This window comes from Podarcis erhardii (genome assembly GCF_964252035.2).
Source record: "Podarcis erhardii genome assembly, chromosome: 14".
Taxonomy (NCBI): domain Eukaryota; kingdom Metazoa; phylum Chordata; class Lepidosauria; order Squamata; family Lacertidae; genus Podarcis; species Podarcis erhardii.
This window is the reverse complement of record NC_138503.1, coordinates 26,833,665-26,856,190: the sequence shown is the minus strand read 5'-3', so window position 1 is coordinate 26,856,190 and position 22,526 is coordinate 26,833,665. Positions and strand designations below refer to the sequence as shown.

Below are 22,526 nucleotides of genomic sequence, written 5' to 3'. Positions count from 1 at the left end.
GCTATTGTTGGGGCTACTAGCCACGATGGCTATTGCTCTGCCTCCACAGTTAGAGGCAGCAATGTTTATGCTGGAAACCACAGGTGGGGAGAAGGATCTTGGGCTCAGATCCTGCCTGTGGGCTTCCTTTTCGGGCTTCTGGTCAGCCACTGTGAGAACAGGATGCTGGACTAGATGGGCCACTAGCCTGATCCCACAGGGCTTGTATCCCAAGTTCTTAAAGGGGCATCCATCGGGCCACACCAGGCCAGCCACTCCTGCCAGAGACTGAACTCCACTGATGTTGCTCAAGTATGGCACGCTCAGGGTTAACTTCAGCTTGTCTCTTATCCTATATATATGTAATCCTCCCCACTGGGGAAAAGATAAATAGCCCACATTACACTCTTATGAAGAGTTGCGCCACTTGAAATTCCACGGTAGGAGATGGGAATATCCAGTTACACTACAATCTTGGTCACAAAGTGATCGTTATTTTGTTCCCAAAGAAAAGTTTAAACCCGCTTTCTTCTCCCGTCAACAACGCAGGGCTCAGATACCACAGAATCTAATCCGCCACCTTCCCCCTGGAAGCTCACAGCTATTGTGTGTTTTCATCTGCGGTTTATTTAAAGAGGGGGCTGTATGTGGAAATGGATCATTCCAAGACATTATTTTAGAACTGAAAGCGCCGAAGTTTTCATGCTGAAAATTCATATGAGAGCCTTTGGCCCGGTGGTCAGAAGCTATATTTACTGAAGTTCCACATCTGAGTCACAAGCCAATATAGGCCAAGCCCCGATCCAAACGCCAGCTCTCCTTCCTGGGTTGTGGGGCTGGAGAAATATATCAAATTCCTGCATGTCAGAATCAAATTTGTCCGTGCTCTCCCAACACTTCCTCCCCGCTCTCAGATTTAGCACCAAGAGGACAAAGAGGGCAGAGGAAAACCCTGAATTTCCTGGGTTGTTTCCTGATAGAATCATAGAATAGGAAGGGACACAAGGGTCATCTAGTCCAACCCCCTGCAGTGCAGGAATTGCAGATAAGAATCCCTAGCAGATGACTATTCAACCTCTACTTAAAAACTTCCAATGAAGTAGTGTCCACCATTTTCTCACAGAGTCCGTTCCACTGTCGAACAGCTCTCACCCTCAGAAAGTTCTTCCAAAGTTTATTCAGAATCTCCTTTGTGGTCATTTGAATCCCTCTGTAGCAGCGGAAAACAAGCTTGCTCCATCTTCTACATGACAGTCCTTTAGGGTATTCGAAGATGGCTGTCGTATCCTATACTGCTGAATCATGAGGGAACCGCGCAAGTGAAACCTTAGTCGGTTCCATCTTGAGGTTTTCTCCTTGTCCAGAATAGGCCTCAAACTCTGCCAACAGCAAGGTGGGTGTGGTATGGCAGAGGCACTTTCCTGACGCTGGCAATGCGGCTCCTGACCTAGATGGTGCCAAGGAGGTCAGTACTGCGGTATCAGGAATCGTCCAGTGCTCCAACTGGTGCACCCACACAGCCCCTAACTCACTGCCACCTTGCCTAGCCCAGGTAAGTAATGGTGACACTGGTGTCAGGAAGACAGCTCCACCCCACAGCATGGATGGCTGAGACCTTTTGCTCTAACATAGTGATTCCCAAATTGGGTGGCACCCCCCCCCCCAGAGGCAGGGATTGCCTAGTAGGGCACTAAGAGGCAAGGAGGTGGCAGGGGGGCTCTGGAGGTACAAATGACCACCAGACTTTGAAAAGCTGATAGCACTGGATCAAGTTATTAATTTTGCTGGCCTAGTTAAGCAAACTAAATAGTTAATTGGATTTCGAAAAAAATTGTGCAATTATTTGTTACTCTTTTGCATTTCATTGTGTTGTTATCTTCCTTAGTGGATTGTGCAAACCACTATTCAGAAAGCTTTTTTATAGGGTAGAGCAGGGAACCAGGGGGTGGTGGCCCCAAAAAGGTAAAAGGACCCCTGACCATTAGGTCCAGTCGTGACAAACTCTGGGGTTGTGGCGCTCATCTCGCTTTACTGGCCGAGGGAGCCGGCGTACAGCTTCCGGGTCATGTGGCCAGCATGACTAAGCCGCTTCTGGCGAAACCAGAGCAGTGCACGGAAACGCCGTTTACCTTCCCGCCGGAGCAGTACCTATTTATCTACTTGCACTTTGGCATGCTTTCGAACTGCTAGGTTGGCAGGAGCAGGGACCGAGCAACGGGAGCTCACCCCGTCACAGGGATGCGAACCGCTGACCTTCTGATTGGCAAGTCCTAGGCTCTGTGGTTTAACCCACAGCGCCACCCACGTCCCTTGATCTAACAGGTTACAAAGCGGCAATTGGAAGTCTCAAGTCTAGCCAAATCTGCTTCACGAGTAACAAGCTGTCAGTTACTCAACCACAGCTTTGAGGGGGACACAGCTGAAAAACAGCCACAACAACACCAGCAGCATTTGAGGAGAGGACATTTGCCACCATCAAGCCCCTCTCTGCAAAGCATCTTCAAGTCACTACTGTCCCTGGTCAAGGTTCCTTGCATGTTTCAAAAGGAAGATGGAGGAGAAGTCGAAATTTTCAACCCCAGCTATGGGGTTCATTGAATTGTGTTAATTGCTTTGACCAATTTAAGGCTGTCATTTGCTTTACTTACATGCTACTGTGTTTAATATCATAGTGATTGCCTTGCTTGTTGCTGTTTTAATGCCACCGTGGTTGTTGCAAGTTCAACACTTGTTGTTGGAAAAGCAGAACACAAACATTAAATCAAACCAGACCAAAATTAAACCAGTTGGGTATTTGACAACAACAAGCCACAGCAGCCAGGAGACGATCCGTGACCAGTGAGTAAAACCTGGCCACAAGGACTGCCATTTGTCAACTACTTGGATGTGATTATCATCTTTTTTTCTGCCAGCCTTGAGAGAAAGCAGGATGTGCGCATTTCTGAATAAACAAATCACAGCTTCAGAAGAAAATCATGTGAGTCTTCCAAAAATCCCAGTTTTCTACCAATTGTCAATCTGGTCTGATTACAACCATGCCACCATGGCCACCCTATTTCCCTTTGCTTCTTTCCAAACAGGTCTCTAAATCAAGCTCCCTCAGCTTGGTACCCTCCATATACTTTGGTCTGCAGCTGCCACGAGTGATACAAGGAGTTGTAGCCTAAAACATCTGCAGGGCATCAGGCTGGAAGAAGGCAAACTCCCACCTACCACATTAGGAAGGCAACAAAGAAATACTATACTTCCTGGTCTTTGCATACTTGTTTATGGCTTGCTGCTGGCTCAAAAAACTATGGGAAATTGAAAGAGTGGGCAATGTATGAAGCACATTTTCAAAAGCAGTAGCCAGGACTAATTAAACGTGAAACTTGGGAGTTCCACAACAAATAGCAAGAGGAGTATGAGAACTTGATTATCCAAGTTTCCCTTGGGCAAACCAAGTCCTGCAAAACAGGAGAGATCATTTGCAAAGGGAACAACCGGTTACCCGATGGAGCAGACAGACTGTCCCAGCGACCGCATGTTCTCTTTCTTCTTTTCCCCCAAGCCAGCAATATGGTGCAAGGGAAACTTCCAACTGACACCAAATTAGGAAAATATAACAGCAATTCACATGGCAGGGACATTTTTTTTGGTACAGCAACACAGAACTCCGTCGTGCTCCATGGAAAACTAGATCATTTCCACTTTAAAATTCGAGCCAAGATTAGTTCCCAATATTTATGACAATTTTTTTGAAGAAACAGATAGAGTGGTGCCCCGCAAGACGAACGCCTCGCAAGACGGAAAACCCGCTAGACGAAAGGGTTTTCCGTTTTGGAGGCGCTTCGCAAAACGAATTTCCCTATGGGCTTGCTTCGCAAGACGAAAATGTCTTGCGAGTTCCTGCAGGGTTTTTTTCCTCCCCCCCCCTTTTCCTAAGCCGTTAAGCCGCTTATCAGCTGATCTGCTGATAAGCCGCTTAACAGCTGATCGCTAAAAGCCGCTAAACCGCTAATAGCGCTAATCCGCTAAGCTGTCAATGGGCTTGCTTCGCAAGACGAAAAAACCGCTATACGAAGAGCCTCACAGAACGGATTAATTTCGTCTTGCGAGGCACCACTGTAATCAGATAAATGGAAACATACACACAAAGCTCCATTTGCAGAGATACTTAGAGGGCATGTACTGATTATGAAACAAAACTGGGTAGATAAAGGATTCTCAACTCTAGATTAACTGCCCCACCCCCAGTAAATACTCATATGAGCAACTCTGTGGCCTTCCAGGTGTGATTAGAACCAGCTGCACAAATATAAGATGGGAGACACCTGGATTGCCAATAGTACTTATGAAAAGGATCTAGGGGTCTTAGTGGACCACAAGCTTAACATGAGTCAGCAGTGTGATGCAGCAGCGGAAAAAAGCTAATGCTATTCTGGGCTGCATCAACAGATGAATAGTGTCCAGGTCAAGGAAAGTAGTAGTCCTGGCTGTGGTCTGCCTTTGTCAGACTTCACTTGGAGTACTGAATCCAGTTCTGGGCACTACAATTTTAAAAGGATATGGACAATCTGGAACGTGTGCAGAGGTGGGTGACCAAGATGATCAAGGATCTGGAAACTAAGCCTTATGAGGAACTGTTGAGGGAGTTGGGTATGTTTAGCCTGCAAATGAGTAGACTGCGGGAGATAACGATAGCAGTCTTCAAATATCTAAATAGCTGTCACACGGAGAATGGAGCAATCTTGTTTTCTCCTGCTCCAAAGGCTAGGACCCAAACCAATGTCTTCAAATTACAATAAAGGAGATTCTCTAAACATCAGGAAAAACTTCTGATACTAAGAACTGTTTAACAGTGGAACAGGCTCTCTCGGAAGGCAGTGGCAGGAGGAAGACCTCCTTGGAGGTTTTTAAGCAGAGGCTGGATGACCATCTGCCATGTATGATCTAATTGAGATTTCTGCACTGCAGAGGGTCAGACTAGATGAACCTTGGGACCCCTTCCAACTCTACCATTCTGTGATTCTATAGGATGGCCAATGGTCATAAATAATGCAAATGGCCCAGCAACATCTGGAGGGCCACAGGTTCACAGACACTGGCCTACACTGCAAGAGTAAACTGCTTTTAAACCATTTTAAGTGCCACAACATCCCATAGGGAGCCCTGGGGCCAGAGGTTTAGTGATGGGGTTCAAACCCATATTAAGAGATCCTGAGCCCCCCCCCCCCAAATAACTGCAATTCATGGAGCCTCCTACACTACTTTTAGGTGTGTACCAACGCCTTAATTTTCTCTTTCTATTCCATGGCAAGCAAAACCATTACCAAATATCTTGGATAAAAATTCTGAGGCTACGAAGCCCTGGGAAAGGTCCCTTTGATATACACGACCATCACCCCTTTGTTTCCCATATTCAAATGAGCATTTCAACTTCCTGGATTATATTTCCCAAGAGAGAGTCGGTTTCTAACACTGAGTCTGACAAAGTTGCCCCAAAGAGTCCCTTGATTTCAACATACTGAAAAATCTGCTAACCTGAAAATTCTCCAGGGGTGACATTGGGCGAGTTTGTAGCCTCTGTTTCAGTGTACGACAAGGTGGAATCTGAAAGATCTAGAAGCAAAAGTAAGAGAGAAGACAAGGGTTATTTCCTAGAAGACAGGCATCTTATTTGCAAAGACTCTGAAACCCAAGTTGCTGCTCACTCAAAACACAAAATACGCTGGCACACCAAAAAACTTTCATTTAAAAACCAAATCCTTATCACCCTTTAAAGTCCTGCCATGCCCTTTCTAGGGGGTCAGTGTACATGTTGCCCTCTTGTTGAAGCCACACAAGCAAGCAAATCCCACTACTGGTTACACAACCCACCTGGAGCAAAAATGGAGAAGGTTCCTCACACAGGCCGGGGCTGGAAGGTGGAGACGGATGACCAATTTGCTCCAGAGAAATCAGTCCCCAAGCGGGAAAGGTGACAGAGGGGTTAAGGGACAAGTGGAAAATGGCAACAACAACTGGGAAGCATGTAGTTAGGGGGTTGTTCTTGGGAGCACTCGATAGGATGGCTTGCTGGATCAAGGAAGCTGGCTCAATTCTCCCAGAATGGTGAAAAGCAGACTGGTTAAGCACGCTGGAACGGGATATGGCAGGAATTGGGAAACTTAGGGGCAAAAGAGGCCCGCAGGCCTCTCTCATTGGTCCTCAGAACTCTCCCTAGGCCACACCCCCTCACTCAGGCCACGCCCCTCAGCAGCACAGCTCCACAACCCATTATTTTGCCCTTGAACTGAGATGATGGAGAAGTAGAGAGCCTGCTTAGCCAGAAGCCCTAATGGGAGATGCACAAACAGGACCTGAGCACAAGGACCCCTCCTGTGGTTTCCAGCAACCATAGGAGCCAACTCCTAGGCGCCGAGGTCCCTTCAGCCCTCCCCCTAAAATATTTGCGGGGGCTGCCCCCCCTAGTTGATGGACATTGCCATTCAATTGGGGGGAGTGTGCCACGTCTTGTGATCAATTATGCGGGGCAGGGCTTACCAATGCCACCGCCCCATAGTTTATTCAAGTTGCCACCCCTGCCAGCATTTGGAAGCATTAATGTAAAGGCAGAAAATTGCCATCATAGCTAGTAGCTACTGATAGCCTTCCCCTCCATGAATATGTCCAATCCCCTTTTCAAGCCATTCAAGTTGGTTTGCCATCACAGCCTCCTGTGGAAGAGAGTTCCATAGGTTAACTATGTGCTGTGGTTGGCCCCTGTGAGAACAGGATGCTGTACTAGATGGGCCATTGGTCTGATCCAGAAGGCCTCTTCTTATGTTCTTATATTCTCCATGAATTTGTCTAAGAGGCACTCACGTTGGTGACCTTCAATACCATAAACCTTTTCATCAACTAAAAAAAGAAATCTGGCTGTGCCAGAGGTTGAACCTGTGGGATCTTCTGCTTCCAAGGCCTCTTGAGATATGGTGGCCCCTCACCGAACTTCACACTAGCCCAATTTCCCTTTGTTTCATGTCCTTGCAGATCCAAGCGCCATTCACTGCTCCCCTTCCCTTTCCTGAAACACCGAAACTGCCCTCAAAAATAACCCAAGGTTGAGTGGATCAAATCAAACAAGTAGGAACTTGGGAGCGCAGCGGATAAGGTTACACTAAGCCTCCAAACAATTCATCGTTACTATACTTAATTATCACTATTAAAATTCTTGAAGCTGTTTATTCTTGTTTCCTTCCTCCCTTCCTTCCTCCCCTGCTGAAACCAAGGAAACTTTGTTTTAACAAGTTAAAAGTCTTTGTTGATCTTTCTCCCTCTCTCCTCCACCCACCCCCCACTTTGCTTGCACCCCTTTAATTAAAAAGGTGCTCTAAATGTTTGCTCCAAGATCAACTCCGTGTGTGCGTCTCCCTCCCCCATCCCTTTTCTTTTCAGTCAAACCAGCCTGGAAAGCAAAGCTTCACTTCGCATTGTGTCACTCAAAGTTCTCCATCTAGGGAATGCAACTCAACCTGGTGCACTGCGTAGGTGCTCTGAACTACAACTCCCATCAGCCGCAGTCAGCACCTGGAGGGCACCAGGTTGGGGAAGATATGAAGAAATTATGACACCTCCAGTGCAGAAATATATGCAGGTGGCCCATATGAGGATAGAACCCACAACCCTGGTATTATCAGCACCACGCTCTAAACAACTGAGCTAGTTCTCCTCCATCTCATTTAATCCTCACAACAACCCTGTGAGGTGGGTTAGGCTGAGAGGCAGTGACTGGTCCAAGGTCTCCCAATGAGCTTCATGGCCAAGTGGAGATTTGAACTCTAGTCTGCCAGATCCTAGCCCAATACAGTGGTACCTCTGGTTAAGTACTTAATTTGTTCCGGAGGTCTGTTCTTAACCTGCAACTGTTCTTAACCTGAAGCACCACTTTAGCTAATGAGGCCTCCCGCTGCCGCCACACCACTGGAGCACGATTTCTGTTCTCATCCTGAAGCAAAGTTCTTAACCCGAGGTACTATTTCTGGGTTAGCGGAGTCTGTAACCTGAAGCGTATGTAACCTGAAGCGTATGTAACCCGAGGTACCGCTGTACTCTAACCACTACACCACACTGGCTCTCATACTTCCTTTGAGCAATTGATGTGCACTGTTCTAGTTTTATTGCTTTTGTTATTGTATTCCATAATATGTACTATGCAACAAATCTTTAAAATAATCAGTTAATATTTTTTTTAAGTCTATACAGTGCTACCTCAGGTTAAGTATTTAATTCATTCCGAAGGTCCGTACTTAATCTGAAACTGTTCTTAACCTGAAACACTATTTCTGGGTTAGCGGAGTCTGTAAACTGAAGCGTATGTAACCTGAAGCATATGTAACCTGAGGTACCACTGTATTGGTTAAATAGACATTTTCCTTGTTATGTTCTTAGGAGGGTTCTCGTGAAGAGCCCTGAACTTTAAAATGTACCACTATACCATTGCATTTGGTGACTGCTTATTTGCAAGGGGTGTGGGGTGGGCTGCACACGATCCGAATTCATGATTCTTGACTTTGCATTCCCACCTAACTGACCAGCCTCCCAACCCCAAAAAGCCAGAGGCAGAATTGGGCACTCCATCTACTGAGGTCTGTGCTTAAATTCCTCAGAGGCAATATATACTTTGGAAGGCCACTCCTTTTGGATTTCACCAGCTTTTAAAGTAGGTCATCCCCCCCCCCCCAGTTCCCAGCTTCTTTGACCATTTTTCCTTTGCTTGATTTGGGGGAAGGGGGAACAAGGAGAGAAATTAAATCCAAAGCATCTCACATTGCTGTGTTTAAGGGAGGCTTGTCACCTTTGCTGTGGCCGGATTCTTTTAGCAGATTCAGTTTTCCCTTAGTTGACAGAGCACGAGACTCTATCAATCTCAGGGTCGTGGGTTTGAGCAATATGTTGGGCAAAAGATTCCTGCATCGCTGGGGGTTGGACAAGATGACCCTCAGGGTCCCTTCCAACTCTACAATTCTATGATTCCCCTACTGCTGCACTGATCTGCATGTGGCAGACAGACAAAAGGCAACCTGCCTGCAATTTTGGACTTTCTGCCTACCGTACAGGTGCCAATAGCTCAGGTGCCCTATCAGTGAAAAATGTGGTAACCAAAGAGAGCTTTGGGGGGGGGGGCATTAGCTCAGTGGCAGAACTTCTGCTTTGCATGAAAAAGGTCCCACACAGTTTCAATTTCCAGAATCTCAAAGCAGGGCTAAGAATGCTCTCTGTCTGAAACCCCGAAGACTCTCTGTCCCTGTACATCCCCAAGAGCGTTCCTGGGATCTTCTAGGGAAGCACTATAAGTGGTCCTCCATGGCCCAGAAGCACAACTCATGCCAACAAGTCATCGTGCCTTCAGGGTGCAACCCTGTGGAACTTCCTCCCACCAGAAGTCAGACAGACACAGTCCTTGCTGAGGTTTCAAAAGCCTGGTTAGAACAATTTCATTTCAGGAGGCCTTTGCACCACAAACGCTTCCCTTTTGTCCCAAAACATTCTGACGCTCTTTTTCGTTTCTGAGATTTTAAATTTGGGGAGTTTCGTCTGTGATTTTGTCAATCGTCTTTTTGTTGCTGTTGCAAGCCACACTTTGTGAGGACTAAATGGCAGAAAGCAGGATTTAAAAGAAATGAATGAGATGGGCTTGGCCTGCAGCAGCTTTTGAACGTTTCGCGTGAAATCACAGCAAGACACACAAGTCCAGGATTCCAGCAATGTGCAGGGAAAAAGAGATACTTACCCAGTGGCTTTTGCTCGTAATTTGGAGACAGCCGGGAGTAAGGAGGGGGTGGAGATTCTGAAAAGCAAGGAAGACACTGATTAACAACCCCTGGAAGTTTAGGTTACAGAAACATTTGCCCCCACACCAAGGAAGGAACCATTTGGCTGAACTTATGGTGGAAATCTCTCTCCTTGTTTTTATGGAGACACTGGGCACCATTACTCACTCTTAAAACCATAGGTAGGCAAACTAAGGCCAAGGGGCCGGATCCGGCCCAATTACCTTTTAAATCCGGCCCGCGGATGGTCCAGGAGTCAGTGTGTTTTTGCATGAGTAGAATGTGTCCTTTTATTTAAAATGCATCTCTGGGTTATTTGTGGGGTATAGGAATTTGTTCATTCCCCCCCCCAATATAGTCCAGCCCCCCAGGGACAGTGGACTGGCTCTCTGCTGAGAAAGTTTGCTGACTCCTGCCTAAGACAAAGCATTTATAAGCACATCACAAAGTATAGTTATTTAGCAACACATTACCCCTCAAGGTGCTGGGTGTATGCTATAAAATGGGGAGAAGTGCTTTCATGGACTACAATGAACTAGAATTGGGTCTTAAAGAGGCCACTGGCTGCAGTCCTTAATCCAATTTACTCTGCTGTAGTCCCATCAAAGACAAGGAGGGTACTCTGGCCACGTTCACTGGGAATACGATGCACTTCGTGGCTAGCAAACTCCTGCACCTAAAAAGGCACAAAACGCCTATTTGCTTGGGAATAGGCATCACTGCTTTTTCAAGTTCCAGAACTTCCTCATTAGGGCTGGCTGATATATCGTCCAAAAGTTTGACGTTCACATTGTGATAATTGTTTCATAATATTTTAGCTGGCAATATATCGCGAATCACAATGTGTGTAGGGGCTAGGTCAGGCATCCCCAGCCTTCAGCCCTCCAGATGTTTTGGACTACAATTCCCATCATCCCTGACCGCTGGTCCTGTTAGCTAGGGATCATTTAAAAGAAATGAATGAGATGGGCTTGGCCTGCAGCAGCTTTTGAACATAGGCTGGGGGTGCCTGGGCTAGGTGATAGCTGGTTTTTCAACATTGCAATAACTCACTTATCACCTGCTAAATGTTGCCATCTACCACAATGTCTGAAATAAGGATAGAACTATACAGAGGTGAACAGGACAATGTCCTGACAACTGCTACTACTTAGGGGTCTAAAACGGATAAATGACAATACTAATAATCAAACACTCGGTTTCATCAGAAGGCATGCAAAAATGCATCCCAACAGGACTTTGGGTTTTGGGCTTGGCTACCAAATGGTGGTATACAGGACAATCCAAAGTAAAGCGATGAGTCATAGTGAATACATATAATCTGGGGCTGCCAAACTGCCAGCAGGCCTACTAGGTGGCAGAAGCAGCAGTGGCAGAAACAGCTTGCCATGACCGCGGTACGTGGCAGCAGCAGCAGCGACAACCTGCAAGGCGTGGTGAGACAATCAGTGGCAGCCTGCAAGTCCTCGTGGCGGTGATGGGAGTTGGTGGCAGTAGCAGTAGCAGCCTGCAAGGCCTCATGACAGCAGCACAAACAGTAGTAGCAGTTACCAGGATATTGTCCTGTTCGCCTCTGTGTATTTCCTTTCTTATTTCAGATATTGTGATATATTGATATATCGTGATGCTTAGCTGCTGATATATCGCGATACAGTGGTACCTCGGGTTACATACGCTTCAGGTTACATACTCTGCTAACTGAGAAATATTACCTCAGTTTAAGAACTTTGCTTCAGGATGAGAACAGAAATCGTGTGGCAGCAGCGCAGCAGCAGCAGGAGGCCCCATTGGCTAAAGTGGTCTTCAGGTTAAGAACAGTTTCAGGTTAAGAACGGACCTCAGGAATGAATTAAGTACTTAACCCGAGGTACCACTGTACTGAAAACTCACTACTGTATTGTCCAGCCCTATTCCTTATCAGTGTACAATGAGAACTGAGTGTTTACTTGAAATTTCAGGGCAACTAACTCTCAACATTGGTGCTCCAAACAAGACTGCAAGCTGAGGGAACCAAACTATGGAAGGGCATCAACACTTCAAATTTTTAAAAGAAATTTTCAACTAGTTTATTTCAATTTCAACTCATCCTACCAGCCCAAAGGAAACCTGGGAATTATAGTTTTCAGAGGTGCCTGAAAATACCCTGTTCCAAGATCCAAAGGGTGAGAAATTATGGGGTTTCTCTAGGAGTCAAGAAAGTCATCTGTAGAGTTTTGATACTGCTGTGGAAAGAATCCAGAACAACACTGTCACATTTTTTTTAAAGCTGCATTTTGGGGGTTCTCTTTCTTGGGAGGTGTTCAACAACGGCTGCTTCCATCCAAAACTCTCGACACAAAGTCAGTGCACATTTGTTACAAAGAACACGGTACTCCGTGTTCCAGTGATATTAGAGAGAATATTCGAGAGAAAGAAATTCCATCACTCCCTGTAGGAAAGATCCAAAGTGAATGGGGATTGCAAAACAAAGAGAATTAAGGAAATTAAGGAAAGCTGACTTGCCAAAAAAAGGGGGGAGATTCCCCGCTCCCCTTGCAGCAACACAACAGAATTAAGAGAGAGAAAAGCGTGCACACACACAGAGAGAGACTCCTGTCAACCAAAGAACAAGATCTAGGATCCTTTTCCAAGTCAAGTTTCTTAGACAATTTAATTTCTATGTGAACTGAATTCTATAGTTAGGGCAACAGAAAATTCAGGTTCGTAGAGCTGGTTTTTCCTTCTCTTAAGGAGTTTCAACAGGAAGGCAGGTTTTGCTGCTTTTTTTAAAAATGGAAAAAAAACCAACTTGCAATAATAATAAAAAAAACCCAGAAGTTAGGAAAAGGGGCACTGCAGCTTTAAGAGAGGCAGTCAGATAAATTGCCAGTCAGGCTGGCGCCAGCAAAATGCAAACTGCATATTATCACCACTTCTTCACCTAAATAGCAAGAGGGGGGAACCTGCTAAGGAAAAGAAGGGAGGGAGGGGGGAAGGAAGGGGGTGCTTTTTAAGAACAGCTTGAAACTGATCTCCTTTGAAAGGGGATGATGCCAGGCCAAAAGAAAAAGAGACTTGTGTGTTTGTGCATTTCTCTTTAACTCCCATTTTCTTTTGCCTGAAGAAAACCAGTGATTTTCTATACATCCCCTCCAAAAAGGTTAAGTCTCCTTCGGCATTGCCGAAAGGGCAGTAATTTTGTGGATACGGTTACTACCACCGAAAACAAAAAATGCAAAAACAGGCAAGGCAAAATTTGCCTTTCTAAAGAGAAGGAGCCTGCGATGAGAGTTAAGCGTGCTTCCTTGTGTGGTGGCTCTTACTCTTGTGCAAATTTACTTAGGGCTGTCTTGGGAAAACAAGTCCAAAGCCTGCTCAGCCTTTTCTTCCCACAGAGTTTTGCTTAATTTAACACGTGTTCGTGGAAGCCCCTTTGGGAATCAAACACAAAACAAAGTGGATCTATTATTTTTTTTAAATGCCACCAAGCTGTTTGTTTGCTTTTGCTGGTCTTGATTTTCTACATTTCCAGCGCCTGCTGTCAGAGCAGAAGAATGAGATAAGGGAGAATCTTGGATCTCCTTCTTCCCAAATGCTTTGGTGAACGCTAACTATTCCTCTGATGGAAGCAGAAATGGATGGTGGCGTTTGTGTGTGAATTTGGTCCAATGGCAACAGAAGGGGGGAAAGGATCCTGGATGTTAAAAACAACAACACTGATGGGAACTGTACTTCAAAACATCTGGGGGGGGGGGGACACCAGGTTGTAGAAGGCGCCATCCTGCCAAACTTTGTCTAACACGGCCCTTTTCAAAAACACACAGTAAGAATGCGCAGAAGATGGTGTTTAGGGATGAAGGGAGAAATCTCATTTGCACTACTCTGTATTAAGTTACTTCACCCTCCTGGCATCCTATAGACCCCATGGCCACAGGGAGTGAAGGGGGCCAGCCAAGGGAAGCCAGCCTCTCCCCCCCCCAACCCCACCTCAAATTGCAACCCCTGATGCAAAACGTTAACCCCTTGCTGCCTGGAGCACACCATCCATTGACGTGCTCTGCTGGGATCAACAGGTGTTGCTGGTGTTAAGTGGTGGGGAAATCTGCACTCTCTTGATGCCTCAAGACTTCCACTAAAGGAAGCTGGGAGAACTGTGCAATGGTGAGAAGGTGAGGGTGACCGCAGCCTGCTTCATCTGGGACACCCAGGAACCCATCCTGGGGTGCAGGTAAAAATATGGGCGTAGGAAATGGCCTCAAACCAGTCAGACCACTGATCTGTCTAGCTCAGTACAGTGGTACCTCAGGTTAAGAACTTAATTAGTCCTGGAGGTCCGTTCTTAACCTGAAACTGTTCTTAACCTGAGGTACCACTTTAGCTAATGGGGCCTCCCACTGCTGCCACGCAATTTCTGTTCTCATCCTGAAGCAAAGTTCTTAAGCCAAGGTACTATTTCTGGGTTAGCAGAGTCTGTAACCTGAAGCGTCTGTAACCCGAGGTACCACTGTACTGTCTACTCTGACTGGCAGGGAATCACCAGGGTTACAAATATGGGCCTTTCCCAGTCCTACCTGGAGATAGCGAGGAGTGAACCTGGGACTTTCAGCCTGCTAAGCTACTGTTCAGCCGCTAAGGTACGGACAGCCCACCTCACAGCCCCCGAAGCAGAAGAATGGGTTACTGTCTCCTGCCTTGAAGGAAATTAATACCATGTTTTGTCTAGCTGATTGTCCAGATTTTCTATTATTTTTATTACATTTACATCCCATCCTTCCTCCAAGGAGCTCACGGGGATATATAGTGGTACCTCGGGTTAAGTACTTAATTCGTTCCGGAGGTCCATACTTAACCTGAAACTGTTCTTAACCTGAAGCACCACTTTAGCTAATGGGGCCTCCTGCTGCTGCCGCACTGCCAGAGCACGATTTCTGTTCTCATACTGAAGCAAAGTTCTTAACCTGAAGCACTATTTCTGGGTTAGCGGAGTCTGTAACCTGAAGCGTATGTAACCTGAGGTACCACTGTACATGGTTCTTGCAGTCGTCCTCACAACAACTCTGCGAGGTAGGTTACACTGACCGACAGTGACTGGCCCAAGGTCACCCAGTGAGCTTCACAGGCAAAAGTGAATGTGAACCCTGGTCTCCCAGGTCCTATTCCAACACCCCACTTGCACTCATTCTGCATTAGTGGCAAGAGGGTTCCCACACCTGGGGCTTCGCGGTTCCCACACAAGCACAGAAAAGGCGCAGAATTTGGGTCTGAATGCAGAATTCAGCATCCGTGTTTCTGACCCTGAACACTCTGAAAATAATCATCATAAACAGCACGTCTGTTCTCTGGAGCTCCATCCATTGCCATGTTATAATCCTCACGACAACCCTGCAGGGTAGGCCTCCATTTGCATTTTACAGTTCTGAGGCTGACAAGAGAAGAACTTGCCAGGTGCTGAATTCATAGCAGGAGGGATCTGAATGGAGACTGGATTCATTGGTTACACCAGCTTGAAAGCTTGTAGAGGACCATACTGGGAAATGTCTGCAGCCAGATGGGGGGCTGAACAGGATTCCCACCAGCTGTTTGGCACAGCATCTGCTTTGCATGCGGAAGGTTGCAGGTTCAATCCCCCAACAGCATCTCCAGTTAGGAATGGGAGAGAACCCTTCCTTAAACCCTGGAGAGCCATTGCTGCCAATCAGTGCAGACAATATAGAGCTTGGTGGACTAATGTGTCTGATAGCTTCCCTACGTCAGGTCACAATTCCTTGTTTAGAGTCAAGAAATGAGTGGAGCATTGATCGGGGTGACAGCGATCTTAAGAGGAGAGGAAAACGCCTCGCTTCCCCCAGGTCAAATATCACTGTGACCAACATCACTGTGACCAACATTACCTCTTGTCACACAGGGAAGGGTCCAGGAGAGCCCTCATCCCTAATACAACCATGAAGAAGTAGGCAGGCTTCAATTTTCACCATACATTTTTGAGCTGTTCTTACCCCTTGTGAAATACAGTGGTACCTCGGGTTAAGTACTTAATTCGTTCCAGAGGTCCGTTCTTAACCTGAAACAGTTCTTAACCTGAAGCACCACTTTAGCTAATGGGGCCTCCTGCTGCCGCTGCACCGCCAGAGCACGATTTCTGTTCTCACCCTGAAGCAAATTTCTTAACCTGAGGTACTTTTTCTGGGTTAGCGGAGTCTGTAACCTGAAGCGTATGTAACCTGAAGCGTGTGTAACCTGAGGTACCACTGTAAACTTTGTCCCAGTTTTTGTAAAAAGTAGGTGAGGAGGTAGACCTTAATTGCACCACTTTAGAGTGGAGGTTTACCATACAAAATGATCCTTGCGTTTGGCTTACATGCAGAAGGTCCTAGGTTCAATCTCTCTAGGTAGGGCCGGAAATGTCCCTAACCTGAACCATGAAAAGCAGCTGCCAGTCAGTGTAGATAATACTGAACTAGATGGACCAATGGCCTGACCCAGTACAAGGCAGCAATTTTCTTTGTTCCTTAACAAAAAAAAAACAGACTCCCTGGAGATACAAAGGAAGCCAAGACGGGAACTCTTTCCCCTGACATCTAGGGTTTTTTTGTGGGCAAGGAATCTTTTTTTTCAATCATGCAAGCCCCACCCTGCAATCTGAGGAGGGACAACTCTTACCAAGCTCATCAGCTGCTTGTGAGAACTAAGTCTCCCTTGCAACCGGATAACCAATGCCGATTTCATTCGTCACTTTGAATACGGCCACTAAGTGGCAAGATATGCATTTCATACATGCAATAACTATAAGTAACATATAAAGTTTAAACTCAGCAAACAGGTTTCCAGTACAGCCTTTGATCAAGGGAGATGATGCAGCTTTCTAAGTGGGCCAAGAATCAGGTGTCCTGTGCGTGCGCATGTGAATGGGCGACCCAGGGACTTTTTCATCTACTCAGATACAAGGCTTCACACGAAATCTGCCCGAGTCAGCAAATGCACAGCAAAGATGCATGAATCAGAGAAGTCAAGGGATGCACATGCATGTGTGAAACAGCCCTCGCTCGGACAATGCTTGACATCAGTCTTCAGCAAACCCTTGAGGCAGACAGAGCACAGAACAAACACTACACTAGGGTGCTATTCAATAAAGGCCTGTGTTTTAGTACGGCATTACCACCTGCTGTCCAACACACCTGGTTTTAGACATGCGTAAAGTAAAGCAAAGCAGTATTTTAATTTAAGAAAACAAGAATGTGCCAAAAGTGTGTCTGTGTGTGTATAATACTATATAAGAGATCCCTGTGTATATAAATAGACCCTGAGTGCTTTCCCTAATTTAAGCTACGATCTATTCCAAAAGAGGGAGGAATTGAAATATGAGCAAAGGTGCTCTGTTGCCAGTTTTGCTTTGCTCCAGGGCTTTTTGGCTGTAGACCTTAAAGCATCTCTGCATTTTTATATATATATATTTAAAGCCCCAGCTAGCATGGCCAATGGTAAGGGATGGTGGGAGTTGTAGTTGAAAACATCTGGAACATTGAGCCCAACCCACTTCCCTCCTTGGTACTCACAACAGGAGGAACCAACCACAATCCCTGGCTTTAGTGTGATGGCAGAACTTGGGACCATTGTTTGTTGTACCCCAGGCAAAACATAATGATAAACCAAAGTTTGCTCTCGCCATACCAGTCATGGTTTACTTGAGCTAAACAAACTATGATCCCTGTGAGAAGAGGATGCTGGACTAGATGGGCCATTGGCCTGATCCAGCAGGGTCTTCATATGTTATTACAGTTCAGATGTAGTTTCAGGAATCATGCTTTGTTTCCTTCCAACATGAATGGGGAGGATCAGAGCGGGCACAATGTTCTTGTGTAAACCAAGGTTTCCAGCTAAACATGATGTGTCACCTTGGCCACCATCTTCAGCTGGCCTTTCCCCCTAGTAACGTGTTTGGCATCGTTGAAGTGGATTGTCCTCCTATATTCTCAAGGAGCGTCTCCACCCCCATTGTTCAGCCCGGACACTGAGGTCCAGCACCGAGGGCCTTCTGGCGGTTCCCTCGCTGCGAGAAGTGAGGTTATAGAGAACCAGGCAGAGGGCCTTTTTGGTAGTGGCACCTGCCCTGTGCAACGCCCTCCCAGCAGATGTCAAGGCAATAAACAACTATTTTACTTTTAAAAGACAACTGAAGGTGGCCCTGTTTACGGAAGTTTTTAATGTCTGATGCTGTATTGTTTTTAATATTTGGTTGGAAGCAGGGGGAAACCAAGCCATATGGGTGGGGTATAAATATTAAATTATTATTATTAATAATAATAATTGTTATTATTACGCTGGCCACCAACATGGATGGCTTTAAAAGAGGATTAGACAAATTCATGGAGTTTGAGGCTATCAGTGAATGTCAAAGGTAGTTTGCCTCTGTATGCCACTTGCTGGAATCACAGATGGGGAGAATGCTGTTGTGGGCTTTCCATAGGTATCTGGCTGTTAGATGGGCCTCTGGCCTGATCCAACAGGGCTATACTTATGTTTTTATCTCTCACTCTCAAAAGTTGGGATACGGGCCTGGGCACAGCATGACGTCTCTGGCTTAAATTCTTTAACTATGTTGGACCAAAAATACTCTAACCAGTGTGCTTTCCACACTGCGCCTGTCAAAATTGCACAACAGCCCTGTTAACACTGAAAAGGAAAATCAGTTCAACTTCCAAGGGCCGAGCACCAAACATCAACAGATCTGGGCCACACAGAACCTGCAAGCTGCTCTGCTCTGGTAGTAAATAGCCACTTGCCACAGGTGGCGCAATAAATAAGGACCACTTCAGACAAGCATGTACATCACTTGATTTCTCAACACTGGATCACCCTCAGCTGGAATACTGGAAGCTGAAGATGCCCACTGACTTCCGCAAGCCTCTGGCGACATTTTACAGTTCTCTTGAGGGCCCCTGGAACTCTGATGGTGCATCCACACATGCCGGTTGTTTTATCTGATGCCTGCGGTTTCTAAGTGAACCAGTTCTTGATGAGTGGCAGTGGGATGTGTCCACCAACTTGGTATGGGAAGCCCTGGGTCTGAGGGGAACAGGAAGCTCCTGTATGCTTCCTTCACGGATGCAGGCCACTGCTGGGTGCTGCAGTTTTCAAGTGCAGGACCTGCACATGTGAATCAGCCCTAGGGTGGGAAGGGGGAGAGGTCTCTGGTTCCATGCATTTGCGTGAACCATCACCATTCCAAACCTATCATCCCCAAAGTGGCCTGCAACTTGTACTGCTCATGCGGTGGACAAAATAAGTTAGGATCAACATTCCTGGCTTAAGGAAATGGCTAGAAGTTGTTAACCATAAACAGAGAGGTACTGTGTGGCTCTAGGCGTCCTGGAGGTCACACCCTATGACTTCAACACGATGCACCATAATCCCAGAATCCATTCTGCACATGCTCAGATATGCAGGGAAGGGCTGTAGCTCAGTGATAAAGTATCTGCTTTGCAAGCAGGTCCCATGTTTAATCTCCAGGTAGGGCAGGGGAAAAGACTCCGGCTTGAAATCATGGAGAACCACTGCCAGCCAGTGTAGACAGTAGTGAGCTAGATGAACCAGTTTGCGATGTTCATTCCTATGCTGCTAGGATTAGCTACATATAAAAGATTATCACTAGACATGGCACTTTGCAGAGTTTCTCACACACAAAAATTCAGGTCCTTGCCCCAAGGAGGTTCCCATCATGTCACATGTGCCAAGCCTGAGATCTGGCACTGAAAACTTGTTTTCAAAGCAGGCTGAGCGCCTCTCAAATAAACAGGGTGAGAAAGAGATACAAAGGCACCAGAATTCTGCAGCACCTTCCAAGACTAACAAAGATTGTTGTGCACCAACTTCCACAGGACAGTCGTTACATCTGGCAGTTTGAGCCGACAGCCGTCGTCATGCTCTCCAAATGCTGTCAGACCCAAACTCCAATCATCCCTGACCCTGACCACTGGCCATGCTGGCTGAGAGTTGTAGTTCAACAACCATAGCCCTATGAAAGGGCTGGAGCTCAGGGGTAGAACACCTGTTTTGCATGCAGAAGGTTCCAGGCCCAATCCCTGGCATCTCCAGGAAGCCAGGTGTTGTTGGACAACAGCTCTCATCATCCCTGGCCACTGGAACTGATGGGAGTTGTAGTACACCAGCATCTGGAGGGGACCACATGGGCTACACTGAGGCAGATGGACACAAGTCTAACTCAGAAGAAGGGAGCTTCCTATGTACATCTGAAGGGCATCAAATTGGTTATCCGTGCCAAACTACATCTGCTCACCTTTGAGATGCCTCCTATGGCAAACTATTCTGGAAGTTGCTTCTGCCACTCCAGGCAAACTTTTACACTTGCAAAAACATCATTGCCTCTTGGTTCAGACCAAAGATTCATCTGACTTAGAGATGGGGAACCGTTCGCTGGTCTTGCAGATACTGTTCAACTGCAGAGCCTGTGATCCATGGGAGCGGGGAACCCAACAGCGTCTAAGGGCCACAGGTCCCCTATCTCTGATCTAGGCCAGCATTATGGATCCCATAATGCAGCAATCCCCTTGATTTCAGCCACACAGGTGATAAGATTCTCCCCATGTCGTTTGCCCCCAGCAACTGAATTCAGAAATACAATGGCTCTATCTATGGTGCTCCTATTCAACCACCATGGTCAAAGTGAGAGAATTTTAACCAGGATGCCTGTGCATGTTGATTTTCAGCACTGAATACTTCAAATGGGAGGGGGTGTAACTGTGGATCCTTTATGAAGATGCACCTTCCCCAATACTCCAGTCCCCCTCCCTGAACTGCCTCAGGACATCCCAGCTGCCCAGCCCTCCCGCGCCCCAGGTGGCCCCGAGGCAATCGACGGTGCTACTAACCTGGCCCGCACAGCCTGCTGAAGTGATAGGGGTTGCAGCACACCGTGGGGCCGTCGGGGAGGCCGAAGCTGCCGCACTCGCACAGGGGCTTCAGCTCGGCCGGGTGCTGGAGGTCCGGCCAGCGGAAGAGCTTCCCCAACAGGAGGTGCGGAGGAGCCGCCTGACCGCCCAGGCGCACCTCGGCGCGGGAGACGAGGACACAGTCACTGGGCATCCCGCCGCGGGACTCGACAGCTTCGAGGAGGCTGTCGAGGGAGCGCTCCTTGAGCCGCTTCAGGAGTGAGTACGTGACGGCCTTGAGCTCCTGCTCCAGCAGAGAGAGCCTGGAGCGCCCTTCCCGGGCTGGCAGCTCCCGGGGCCGGGGCGAGACGGCGTCAGCGTCGGCGTCCCTCTCCTTGAAGAGGCAGCAGGTGACGGTCATGCCGTCGCTCTCCTGCGCCCACCACGGGCTGTCCCTTTCGAGGCCGCCGTCGGAGCCGCCATCCTCGGCGTCCTCCCGCGCTGCTGCTACGGCCGCTGCCTCCTCTTCCACCTCGGGGGGCGCCGGAGGGTCGCCCTCGCCGTGCGCCATGGACCTCTCCAAAGCGCACGGCTCCTCGACGGCGCCTCCGCCGGTCACCGCTCGCCTGCCGCTCGCCGGGGGCTTCTCCGGGCTCCTGCCGTCGCTGCCCCCTCTCTCATGGCTCTTCCTGAGGCTGCCGGTGCTACTGCCGGTGGAGCCGCCGCCGCCACCATCTCCTCCTCCTCCCCCTCCTCCGACGCCTTCTCTGTCGGGGAGGACCCGGCTTCTCCAAAGTCGCCGCACAAGCCCTGCCCGTTTGGACCTGAACATACGCTTCGCCCGGCCGCGGAGCTGCTGGCCTTTCCTGGCTCCGGGTCAGATCCTCCCAAACGAGGGCCGCATGAAGGAGACCCAGCAACGACGGCAGCGGCGCCGGCGCCCGGAGCAACCGCGGGGGCTCCTCGCCCGCCCGGCCCAGCCACTCGCCCAGAAGCGCCGGCCGGGCAGCCACATGGGGGAAGGAGGCAGCAATGGCATAGAGCGGAGCCCCGCAGGCCGGCGTCCTGGCGAGCGGGGGATCCGCCGCAGCCCGCCCCCTCGGCCCTACATGGAGCCCCGAGAGCCAGGAGGGGACGGGGAAGGCTTGCCGGCCCCCCTCCTTGCGAGGGAGTCCTTCCACGAACAAGCGCGCAAGCAAACAAAACAACAAAACTCCCCCAGGCTTTTTCCTTTTCGCCCTGGCAAACCCTCGACGCCGCGGTCCTTCCTTTGCGTCTGGCTGGGGCGCCTTTTAAAAAGTTGCCCCGACGCCTTCCCAAGTTAGAGGCTGGCCGCCCCCCGGGGCAAGGAGCAGGCTGGCGGCGCCGCGCATGGCTTGGCTCGGTACTCAAGATCCCAGCCCGAGAGAAACGCGGCGGCGGCGGCGGCGGCGGCAGGAGAGGCAGCAGCAGCACTGCAGCAGGCGCATGAGAAGAAGCGCCGCCGTCGTCGCCGCCGCCGCTCGGGGAGAAAAGGCGCCCCAAATCCTCCTCGGCGGTCCGGAGCAGCCTCAGCAAATCCACGCCAAGCGAAGCCCTCGGTGCTTGCAGAAGGGCCGGCGAGGCTCCTGGGGGCAGAGGCGTCCACCCAGGGTAGAGCCCCCCGACTTCACTCCTCCTCCTTCTTCCGCCCCCCGGGCTTGGGGGGCCGCCGAGATCTGCCTCCCGAGCAGCGGAGACCCTCGTCGCCTCTCCCTCCCTCTCTCTGTCCCCCCCACTTCTTCCCTCTCTCTCTTTTTTGTTCTTCTAAAACACACACGCAGGGCCCCCTAGGAGAGCGCTGGAGTCATTGGCTCCCTCCCATCATGTGCCAGTCTAGACACTTTGGCGGCGCGGAGCTGCACTGATG

General features: G+C 48.4%; 1 protein-coding gene across 1 annotated transcript in view; it reads right to left on the bottom strand.

Annotated features, from left to right (window-relative positions):
* Positions 1-21,604, bottom strand: part of SMAD6 (SMAD family member 6) — a 59,746-nt gene extending 38,142 nt beyond the window's left edge. Inside the window, exons 1-3 of the mRNA XM_081839076.1 lie at positions 20,639-21,604; positions 9,734-9,790; positions 5,503-5,580 (exon numbers count right to left, since the gene is read on the bottom strand). Of these exons, the coding sequence (XP_081695202.1) occupies positions 5,503-5,580; positions 9,734-9,790; positions 20,639-21,470 (967 nt within the window). The 5' untranslated portion in view covers positions 21,471-21,604. The remainder of the gene's footprint in view (positions 1-5,502; positions 5,581-9,733; positions 9,791-20,638) is intronic.
* Between the last annotated feature and the right edge of the window lie 922 nt (positions 21,605-22,526).